Source organism: Somniosus microcephalus, unplaced genomic scaffold (genome assembly GCF_052327205.1).
Source record: "Somniosus microcephalus isolate GS21.2 unplaced genomic scaffold, FLI_Smic_1.0 unresolved_chr6, whole genome shotgun sequence".
In the NCBI taxonomy this organism is placed as follows: domain Eukaryota; kingdom Metazoa; phylum Chordata; class Chondrichthyes; order Squaliformes; family Somniosidae; genus Somniosus; species Somniosus microcephalus.
In genome coordinates this window covers 11,243,682-11,256,181 of record NW_028225184.1, presented here as the reverse complement: position 1 = coordinate 11,256,181, position 12,500 = coordinate 11,243,682, and the positions used below count along the sequence as shown (strand labels likewise).

Here is a 12,500-nt window from a genome sequence, read left to right as displayed (position 1 = left end):
CACACACACACTGAAATCACAATTAAAGGAGCGTTCCTTCACACCCGGGATCACACACACATTGAAATCACTATTAAAGGAGCGTTCCTTCACACCCGGGCTCTCACACACACACTGAAATCACTATTAAAGGAGCGTTCCTTCACACCCGGGCTCACACACACACTGAAATCACTATTAAAGGAGCGTTCCTTCACACCCGGGCTCACACACACACTGAAATCACTATTAAAGGAGCGTTCCTTCACACCCGGGCTCTCACACACTGAAATCACTATTAAAGAAGCGTTCCTTCACACCCGGGCTCTTACACACACTGAAATCACTATTAAAGGAGCGTTCCTTCACACCCGGGCTCACACACACACTGAAATCACTATTAAAGGAGCGTTCCTTCACACCCGGGCTCACACACACACTGAAATCACTATTAAAGGAGCGTTCTTTCACACCCGGGCTCACACACACACTGAAATCACTATTAAAGGAGCGTTCCTTCACACCCGGGCTCACTCACACACTGAAATCACTATTAAAGGAGCGTTCCTTCACACCCGGGCTCACACACACTGAAATCACTATTAAAGGAGCGTTCCTTCACACCCGGGCTCACACACACACTGAAATCACTATTAAAGGAGCGTTCCTTCACACCCGGGCTCTCACACACACTGAAATCACTATTAAAGGAATGTTCCTTCACACCCGGGCTCACACACACACTGAAATCACTATCAAAGGAGTGTTCCTTCACACTCGGGCTCACACACACACTGAAATCACTATTAAAGGAGCGTTCCTTCACACCCGGGCTCACACACACTGAAATCACTATTAAAGGAGCGTTCCTTCACACCCGGGCTCACACACACACTGAAATCACTATTAAAGGAGCGTTCTTTCACACCCGTGCTCACACACACACTGAAATCACTATTAAAGGAGCGTTCCTTCACACCCGGGCTCACACACACTGAAATCACTATTAAAGGAGCGTTCCTTCACACCCGGGCTCACACACACTGAAATCACTATTAAAGGAGCGTTCCTTCACACCCGGGCTCACACACACACTGAAATCACTATTAAAGGAGCGTTCCTTCACACCCGGGCTCACACACACACTGAAATCACTATTAAAGCAGCGTTCCTTCACACCCGGGCTCACACACACACTGAAATCACTATTAAAGGAGCGTTCCTTCACACCCGGGCTCTGACACACTGAAATCACTATTAAAGGAGCGTTCCTTCACACCCGGGCTCACACACACACTGAAATCACTATTAAAGGAGCGTTCCTTCACACCCGGGCTCACACACACACTGAAATCACTATTAAAGGAGCGTTCCTTCACACCCGGGCTCACACACACTGAAATCACTATTAAAGGAGCGTTCCTTCACACCAGGGCTCACACACACACTGAAATCACTATTAAAGGAGCATTCCTTCACACCCGGGCTCACACACACACTGAAATCACTATTAAAGGAGCGTTCCTTCACACCCGGGCTCACACACACACTGAAATCACTATTAAAGGAGCGTTCCTTCACACCCGGGCTCACACACACTGAAATCACTATTAAAGGAGCGTTCCTTCACACCCGGGCTCACACACACACTGAAATCACCATTAAAGGAACGTTCCTTCACACCCGGGCTCACACACACTGAAATCACTATTAAAGGAGCGTTCCTTCACACCCGGGCTCATACACACAGACTGAAATCACTATTAAAGGAGCGTTTCTTCACACCCGGGCTCACACACACTGAAATCACTATTAAAGGAGCGTTCCTTCACACCCGGGCCCACACAAACTGAAATCACTATTAAAGGAACGTTCCTTCACACCCGGGCTCACACACACACTGAAATCACTATTAAAGGAGCGTTCCTTCACACCCAGGCTCACACACACACTGAAATCACTATTAAAGGAGCGTTCCTTCACACCCGGGCTCACACACACACTGAAATCACTATTAAAGGAGCGTCCCTTCACACCCGGGCTCTCACACTCACTGAAATCACTATTAAAGGGGCGTTCCTTCACACCCGGGCTCACACACACACTGAAATCACTATTAAAGGGGCGTTCCTTCACACCCAGGCTCACACACACTGAAATCACTATTAAAGGAGCGTTCCTTCACACCTGGGCTCACACACACTGAAATCACTATTATAGGAGCGTTCCTTCACACCCGGGCTCACACACACACTGAAATCACTATTAAAGGAGCGTTCCTTCACACCCGGGCACACACACACTGAAATCACTATTAAAGGAGCGTTCCTTCACACCCGGGCTCTCACACACTGAAATCACTATTAAAGGAGCGTTCCTTCACACCCGGGCTCACACACACACTGAAATCACTATTAAAGGAGTGTTCCTTCATACCTGGGCTCACACACACTGAAATCACTATTAAAGGAGCGTTCCTTCACACCCGGGCCCACACACACACTGAAATCACTGTTAAAGGAGCGCTCCTTCACACCCGGGCTCACACACACACTGAAATCACTATTAAAGGAGTGTTCCTTCACACCCGGGCTCACACACACACTGAAATCACTATTAAAGGAGCGTTCCTTCACACCCGGGCTCACACACACACTGAAATCACTATTAAAGGAACGTTCCTTCACACCCGGGCTCACACACACACTGAAATCACTATTAAAGGAGCGTTCCTTCACACCCGGGCTCACACACACACTGAAATCACTATTAAAGGAGCGTTCCTTCACACCCGGGCTCACACACACACTGAAATCACTATTAAAGGAACGTTCCTTCACACCCGGGCTCTCACACACTGAAATCACTATTAAAGGAGCGTTCCTTCACACCCGGGCTCTCACACACACTGAAATCACTATTAAAGGAGCGTTCCTTCACACCCGGGCTCACACACACTGAAATCACTATTAAAGGAGCGTTCCTTCACACCCGGGCTCACACACACTGAAATCACTATTAAAGGAGCGTTCCTTCACACCCGGGCTCACACACACTGAAATCACTATTAAAGGAGCGTTCCTTCACACCCGGGCTCACACACACACTGAAATCACTATTAAAGGAGCGTTCCTTCACACCCGGGCTCTCACACACACTGAAATCACAATTAACGGGGCGTTCCTTCACACCCGGACTCACACACACTGAAATCACACCCGGGCTCTCACACACACTGAAATCATTATTAAAGGAGTGTTCCTTCACACCCGGGCTCACACACACACTGAAATCACTATTAAAGGAGCGTTCCTTCACACCCGGGCTCACACACACTGAAATCACTATTAAAGGAGCGTTCCTTCACACCCAGCTCACACACACACTGAAATCACTATTAAAGGAGCGTTCCTTCACACCCGGGCCCACACACACTGAAATCACTATTAAAGGAGGGTTCCTTCACACCCGGGCTCACACACACTGAAATCACTATTAAAGGAGCGTTCCTTCACACCCGGGCTCCTCACACACTGAAATCACTATTAAAGGAGCGTTCCTTCACACCCGGGCTCACACACACGCTGAAATCACTATTAAAGGAGCGTTCCTTCACACCCGGGCTCACACACACACTGAAATCACTATTAAAGGAGCGTTCCTTCACACCCGGGCTCACACACACGCTGAAATCACTATTAAAGGAGCGTTCCTTCACACCCGGGCTCACACACACGCTGAAATCACTATTAAAGGAGCGTTCCTTCACACCCGGGCTCACACACACGCTGAAATCACTATTAAAGGAGCGTTCCTTCACACCCGGGCTCACACACACACTGAAATCAATATTAAAGGAGCGTTCCTTCACACCCGGGCTCTCACACACACTGAAATCACTATTAAAGGAGCGTTCCTTCACACCCGGGCTCACACACACACTGAAATCACTATTAAAGGAGCGTTCCTTCACACCCGGGCTCACACACACACTGAAATCACGATTAAAGGAGCGTTCCTTCACACCCGGGCTCTGACACACACTGAAATCACTATTAAAGGAGTGTTCCTTCACACCCGGGCTCACACACACACTGAAATCACTATTAAAGGAGCGTTCCTTCACACCCGGGCTCACAGACACACTGAAATCACTATTAAAGGAGCGTTACTTCACACCCGGGCTCACACACACTGAAATCACTATTAAAGGAGCGTTCCTTCACACCCGGGCTCACACACACTGAAATCACTGTTAAAGGAGCGCTCCTTCACACCCGGGCTCACACACACACTGAAATCACTATTAAAGTAGCGTTCCTTCACACCCGGGCTCACACACACTGAAATCACTATTAAAGGAGCGTTCCTTCACACCCGGGCTCTCACACACTGAAATCACTATTAAAGGAGCGTTCCTTCACACCCGGGCTCACACACACACTGAAATCACTATTAAAGGAGCGTTCCTTCACACCCGGGCTCACACACACACTGAAATCACTATTAAAGGAGCGTTCCTTCACACCCGGGCTCTCACACACACTGAAATCACAATTAACGGGGCGTTCCTTCACACCCGGACTCACACACACTGAAATCACACCCCGGGCTCTCACACACACTGAAATCATTATTAAAGGAGTGTTCCTTCACACCCGGGCTCACACACACACTGAAATCACTATTAAAGGAGCGTTCCTTCACACCCGGGCTCACACACACTGAAATCACTATTAAAGGAGCGTTCCTTCACACCCAGCTCACACACACACTGAAATCACTATTAAAGGAGCGTTCCTTCACACCCGGGCCCACACACACTGAAATCACTATTAAAGGAGGGTTCCTTCACACCCGGGCTCACACACACTGAAATCACTATTAAAGGAGCGTTCCTTCACACCCGGGCTCTCACACACTGAAATCACTATTAAAGGAGCGTTCCTTCACACCCGGGCTCTCACACACACTGAAATCACTATTAAAGGAGCGTTCCTTCACACCCGGGCTCACACACACACTGAAATCACTATTAAAGGAGCGTTCCTTCACACCCGGGCTCACACACACGCTGAAATCACTATTAAAGGAGCGTTCCTTCACACCCGGGCTCACACACACACTGAAATCACTATTAAAGGAGCGTTCCTTCACACCCGGGCTCTCACACACACTGAAATCACTATTAAAGGAGCGTTCCTTCACACCCGGGCTCACACACACACTGAAATCACTATTAAAGGAGCGTTCCTTCACACCCGGGCTCACACACACACTGAAATCACGATTAAAGGAGCGTTCCTTCACACCCGGGCTCTGACACACACTGAAATCACTATTAAAGGAGTGTTCCTTCACACCCGGGCTCACACACACACTGAAATCACTATTAAAGGAGCGTTCCTTCACACCCGGGCTCACACACACACTGAAATCACTATTAAAGGAGCGTTACTTCACACCCGGGCTCACACACACTGAAATCACTATTAAAGGAGCGTTCCTTCACACCCGGGCTCACACACACTGAAATCACTGTTAAAGGAGCGCTCCTTCACACCCGGGCTCACACACACACTGAAATCACTATTAAAGTAGCGTTCCTTCACACCCGGGCTCACACACACTGAAATCACTATTAAAGGAGCGTTCCTTCACACCCGGGCTCTCACACACTGAAATCACTATTAAAGGAGCGTTCCTTCACACCCGGGCTCACACACACACTGAAATCACTATTAAAGGAGCGTTCCTTCACACCCGGGCTCACACACACACTGAAATCACTATTAAAGGAGCGTTCCTTCACACCCGGGCTCACACACACTGAAATCACTATTAAAGGAGCGTTCCTTCACACCCGGGCTCACACACACACTGAAATCACTATTAAAGGAGCGTTCCTTCACACCCGGGCTCACACACACTGAAATCACTATTAAAGGAGCGTTCCTTCACACCCGGGCTCAAACACACACTGAAATCACTATTAAAGGAGCGTTCCTTCACACCGGGCTCTCACACACTGAAATCACTATTAAAGGAGCGTTCCTTCACACCCGGGCTCACACACACTGAAATCACTATTAAAGGAGCGTTCCTTCTCACCCGGGCTCACACACACTGAAATCACTATTAAAGGAGCGTTCCTTCACACCCGGGCTCACACACACACTGAAATCACTATTAAAGGAGCGTTCCTTCACACCCGGGCTCTCACACACTGAAATCACTATTAAAGGAGCGTTCCTTCACACCCGGGCTCACACACACACTGAAATCACTTTTAAAGGAGCGTCCCTTTACACCCGGGCTCACACACACACTGAAATCACTATTAAAGGAGCGTTCCTTCACACCCGGTCTCTCACACAAACACTGAAATCACTATTAAAGGAGCGTTCCTTCACACCCGGGCTCACACACACACTGAAATCACTATTAAAGGAGTGTTCCTTCACACCCGGGCTCACACACACTGAAATCACTATTAAAGGAGCGTTCCTTCACACCCGGGCTCACACACACACTGAAATCACTATTAAAGGAGCGTTCCTTCACACCCGGGCTCACACACACACTGAAATCACTATTAAAGGAGCGTTCCTTCACACCCGGCTCACACACACAGAAATCACTATTAAAGGAGCGTTCCTTCACACCCGGGCTCACACACACACTGAAATCACTATTAAAGGAGCGTTCCTTCACACCCGGGCTCTCACACACTGAAATCACTATTAAAGGAGCGTTCCTTCACACCCGGGCTCACACACACTGAAATCACTATTAAAGGAGCGTGCCTTCACACCCGGGCTCACACACACACTGAAATCACTATTAAAGGAGCGTTCCTTCACACCCCGGGCTCACACACACACTGAAATCACTATTAAAGGAGCGTTCCTTCACACCCGCTCTCACACACTGAAATCACTATTAAAGGAGCGTTCCTTCACACCCGGGCTCACACACACTGAAATCACTATTAAAGGAGCGTTCCTTCACACCCGGGCTCACACACACACTGAAATCACTATTAAAGGAGCGTTCCTTCACACCCGGGCTCACACACACACTGAAATCACTATTAAAGGAGCGTTCCTTCACACCCGGGCTCACACACACTGAAATCACTATTAAAGGAGCGTTCCTTCACACCCGGGCTCACACACACTGAAATCACTATTAAAGGAGCGTTCCTTCACACCCGGGCTCACACACACTGAAATCACTATTAAAGGAGCGTTCCTTCACACCCGGGCTCACACACACTGAAATCACTATTAAAGGAGCGTTCCTTCACACCCGGGCTCACACACACTGAAATCACTATTAAAGGAACGTTCCTTCACACCAGGGCTCACACACACACTGAAATCACTATTAAAGGAGCGTTCCTTCACACCCGGGCTCACACACACACTGAAATCACTATTAAAGGAGCGTTCCTTCACACCCGGGCTCACACACACTGAAATCACTATTAAAGGAGCGTTCCTTCACACCCGGGCTCACACACACACTGAAATCACTATTAAAGGAGCGTTCCTTCACACCCGGGCTCACACACACACTGAAATCACTATTAAAGGAACGTTCCTTCACACCCGGGCTCACACACACACTGAAATCACTATTAGAGGAGTGTTCCTTCACACCCGGGCTCACACACACACTGAAATCACTATTAAAGGAGCGTTCCTTCACACCCGGGCTCACACACACACTGAAATCACTATTAAAGGAGCGTTCCTTCACACCCGGGCTCAAACACACACTGAAATCACTATTAAAGGAGCGTTCCTTCACACCCGGGCACACACACACTGAAATCACTATTAAAGGAGCGTTCCTTCACACCCGGGCTCACACACACACTGAAATCACTATTAAAGGAGTGTTCCTTCACACCTGGGCTCACACACACTGAAATCACTATTAAAGGAGCGTTCCTTCACACCCGGGCTCACACACACACTGAAATCACTATTAAAGGAGCGTTCCTTCACACCTGGGCTCTCACACACACTGAAATCACTATTAACGGAGCGTTCCTTCACACCCGGGCTCACACACACACTGAAATCACTATTAAAGGAGCGTTCCTTCACACCCGGGCTCACACACACACTGAAATCACTATTAAAGGAACGTTCCTTCACTCCCGGGCTCTCACACACACTGAAATCACTATTAAAGGAGCGTTCCTTCACACCCGGGCTCACACACACTGAAATCACTATTAAAGGACCGTTCCTTCACACCCGGGCTCTCACACACACTGAAATCACTATTAAAGGAGCGTTCCTTCACACCCGGGCTCACACACACACTGAAATCACTATTAAAGGAACGTTCCTTCACACCCGGGCTCTCACACACACTGAAATCACTATTAAAGGAGCGTTCCTTCACACCCGGGCTCACACACACTGAAATCACTATTAAAGGAGCGTTCCTTCACACCCGGGCTCACACACACACTGAAATCACTATTAAAGGAGCGTTCCTTCACACCCGGGCTCACACACACACTGAAATCACTATTAAAGGAACGTTCCTTCACACCCGGGCTCTCACACACACTGAAATCACTATTAAAGGAGCGTTCCTTCACACCCGGGCTCACACACACACTGAAATCACTATTAAAGGAGCGTTCCTTCACACCCGGGCTCTCACACACACTGAAATCACGATTAATCTTACCTCCCAATGTGCCAATCCTGTTGTCATGGTGAATGCAGATGGGAATGTCAGGATTTCAGCCCCCTCCTGAGCCAGCGCAAGGGAAATTTCCGGAAAACGAAGATCGTAGCAGATCGCAAGGCCCAGCTAAGAGAGAGAATTAGGGCAGGTACAGCACGGGGTTAGATACAGAGTAAAGCTCCCTCTACACTGTCCCATCAAACACTCCCGGGGCAGGTACAGCACGGGGTTAGATACAGAGTAAAGCTCCCTCTACACTGTCCCATCAAACACTCCCAGGGCAGGTACAGCACGGGTTAGATACAGAGTAAAGCTCCCTCTACACTGTCCCATCAAACACTCCCAGGGCAGGTACAGCACGGGGTTAGATACAGAGTAAAGCTCCCTCTACACTGCCCCATCAAACACTCCCAGGGCAGGTACAGCACGGGGTTAGATACAGAGTAAAGCTCCCTCTACACTGTCCCATTAAACACTCCCAGGGCAGGTACAGCTCGGGGTTAGATACAGAGTAAAGCTCCCTCTACACTGTCCCATCAAACACTCCCAGGGCAGGTACAGCACGGGTTAGATACAGAGTAAAGCTCCCTCTACACTGTCTCATCAAACACTCCCAGGGCAGGTACAGCACGGGGTTAGATACAGAGTAAAGCTCCCTCTACACTGTCCCATCAAACACTCCCAGGGCAGGTACAGCACAGGTTAGATACAGAGTAAAGCTCCCTCTACACTGTCCCATCAAACACTCCCAGGGCAGGTACAGCACGGGGTTAGATACAGAGTAAAGCTCCCTCAACACTGTCCCATCAAACACTCCCAGGGCAGGTACAGCACGGGTTAGATACAGAGTAAAGCTCCCTCTACACTGTCCCATCAAACACTCTCAGGGCAGGTACAGCACGGGGTTAGATCCAGAGTAAAGCTCCCTCTACACTGTCCCATCAAACACTCCCAGGGCAGGTACAGCACGGGGTTAGATACAGAGTAAAGCTCCCTCTACACTGTCCCATCAAACACTCCCAGGGCAGGTACAGCATGGGTTAGACACAGAGTAAAGCTCCCTCTACACTGTCCCATCAAACACTCCCAGGGCAGGTACAGCACGGGGTTAGATACAGAGTAAAGCTCCCTCTACACTGTCCCATCAAACACTCCCAGGGCAGGTACAGCACGGGGTTAGATACAGAGTAAAGCTCCCTCTACACTGACCCATCAAACACTCCCAGGGCAGGTACAGCACGGGTTAGATACAGAGTAAAGCTCCCTCTACACTGTCCCATCAAACACTCCCAGGGCAGGTACAGCACGGGTTAGATACAGAGTAAAGCTCCCTCTACACTGTCCCATCAAACACTCCCAGGGCAGGTACAGCACGGGTTAGATACAGAGTAAAGCTCCCTCTACACTGTCCCATGAAACACTCCCAGGGCAGGTACAGCATGGGGTTAGATAAAGGGTAAAGCTCCCTCTACACTGTCTCATCAAACACTCCCAGGGCAGGTACAGCAAGGGTTAGATACAGAGTAAAGCTCCCTCTACACTGTCCCATCAAACACTCCCAGGGCAGGTACAGCACGGGTTAGATACAGAGTAAAGCTCCCTCTACACTGTCCCATCAAACACTCCCAGGGCAGGTACAGCACGGGTTAGATACAGAGTAAAGCTCCCTCTACACTGTCCCATCAAACACTCCCAGGGCAGGTACAGCACGGGTTAGATACAGAGTAAAGCTCCCTCTACACTGTCCCATCAAACACTCCCAGGGCAGGTACAGCACGGGTTAGATACAGAGCAAAGCTCCCTCTACACTGTCCCATCAAACACTCCCAGGGCAGGTACAGCATGGGGTTAGATAAAGGGTAAAGCTCCCTCTACACTGTCTCATCAAACACTCCCAGGGCAGGTACAGCACGGGGTTAGATACAGAGTAAAGCTCCCTCTACACTGTCCCATCAAACACTCCCAGGGCAGGTACAGCACGGGGTTAGATACAGAGTAAAGCTCCCTCTACACTGTCCCATCAAACACTCCCAGGGCAGGTGCAGCACGGGGTTAGATACAGAGTAAAGCTCCCTGTACACTGTCCCATCAAACACTCCCAGGGCAGGTACAGCACGGGTTAGATACAGAGTAAAGCTCCCTCTACACTGTCCCATCAAACACTCCCAGGGCAGATACAGCACGGGTTAGATACAGAGTAAAGCTCCCTCTACACTGTCCCATCAAACACTCCCAGGGCAGGTACAGCACGGGGTTAGATACAGAGTAAAGCTCCCTCTGCATTGTCCCATCAAACACTCCCAGGGCAGGTACAGCACGGGTTAGATACAGAGTAAAGCTCCCTCTACACTGTCCCATCAAACACTCCCAGGGCAGGTACAGCACGGGGTTAGATACAGAGTAAAGCTCCCTCTACACTGTCCCATCAAACACTCCCAGGGCAGGTACAGCACGGGGTTAGATACAGAGTAAAGCTCCCTCTACACTGTCTCATCAAACACTCCCAGGGCAGGTACAGCATGGGTTAGATAGAGAGTAAAGCTCCCTCTACACTGTCCCATCAAACACTCCCAGGGCAGGTACAGCACGGGTTAGATACAGAGTAAAGCTCCCTCTACACTGTCCCATCAAACACTTCCAGGGCAGGTACAGCACGGGTTAGATACAGAGTAAAGCTCCCCCTACACTGTCCCATCAAACACTCCCAGGGCAGGTACAGCACGGGGTTAGATACAGAGTAAAGCTCCCTCTACACTGTCCCATCAAACACTCCCAGGGCAGGTACAGCACGGGTTAGATACAGAGTAAAGCTCCCTCTACACTGTCCCATCAAACACTCCCAGGGCAGGTACAGCACGGGGTTAGATACAGAGTAAAGCTCCCTCTACACTGTCCCATCAAACACTCCCAGTGCAGGTACAGCACGGGTTAGATACAGAGTAAAGCTCCCTCTACACTGTCCCATCAAACACTCCCAGGGCAGGTACAGCACGGGGTTAGATACAGAGTAAAGCTCCCTCTACACTCTCCCATCAAACACTCCCAGGGCAGGTACAGCACGGGGCTAGATACAGAGTAAAGCTCCCTCTACACTGTCCCATCAAACACTCCCAGGGCAGGTACAGCACGGGGTTACATACAGAGTAAAGCTCCCTCTACACTGTCCCATCAAACACTCCCAGGGCAGGTACAGCACGGGGTTAGATACAGAGTAAAGCTCCCTCTACACTGTCCCATCAAACACTCCCAGGGCAGGTACAGCACGGGTTAGATACAGAGTAAAGCTCCCTCTACACTGTCCCATCAAACACTCCCAGGGCAGGTACAGCACGGGGTTAGATACAGAGTAAAGCTCCCTCTACACTGTCCCATCAAACACTCCCAGGACAGGTACAGCACAGTGTTAGATACAGAGTAAAGCTCCCACTACACTGTCCCGTCAAACACTCCCAGGGCAGGTACAGCACGGGGTTAGATACAGAGTAAAGCTCCCACTACACTGTCCCGTCAAACACTCCCAGGGCAGGTACAGCACGGGGTTAGATACAGAGTAAAGCTCCCTCTACACTGTCCCGTCAAACACTCCCAGGGCAGGTACAGCACAGTGTTAGATACAGAGTAAAGCGCTGCCTCGTTCGTTCACCTTGCCTATTGGGGTGTCGACAGGAGCCTCGATCCCGGGACCAGGGATTGTGAAGTTACTTTCCTTCATTGAGACGCGACCCTTCATTTCCGCGTCGAAGAGGTGAGTTTTCTGATAAATGGCAGCGATTTCACCTTAAAAAAAGTAAAATCAAACAATGTGT

The 12,500-nt window shown here is 49.7% G+C and overlaps 1 protein-coding gene across 1 annotated transcript in view; it reads right to left on the bottom strand.

Moving 5' to 3' along the window:
* nit1 (nitrilase 1) overlaps positions 1-12,476 on the bottom strand; it is a 14,048-nt gene extending 1,572 nt beyond the window's left edge. Inside the window, exons 1-2 of the mRNA XM_085978183.1 lie at positions 12,338-12,476; positions 8,695-8,820 (exon numbers count right to left, since the gene is read on the bottom strand). Of these exons, the coding sequence (XP_085834309.1) occupies positions 8,695-8,820; positions 12,338-12,424 (213 nt within the window). The 5' untranslated portion in view covers positions 12,425-12,476. The remainder of the gene's footprint in view (positions 1-8,694; positions 8,821-12,337) is intronic.
* Positions 12,477-12,500: the final 24 nt, after the last annotated feature.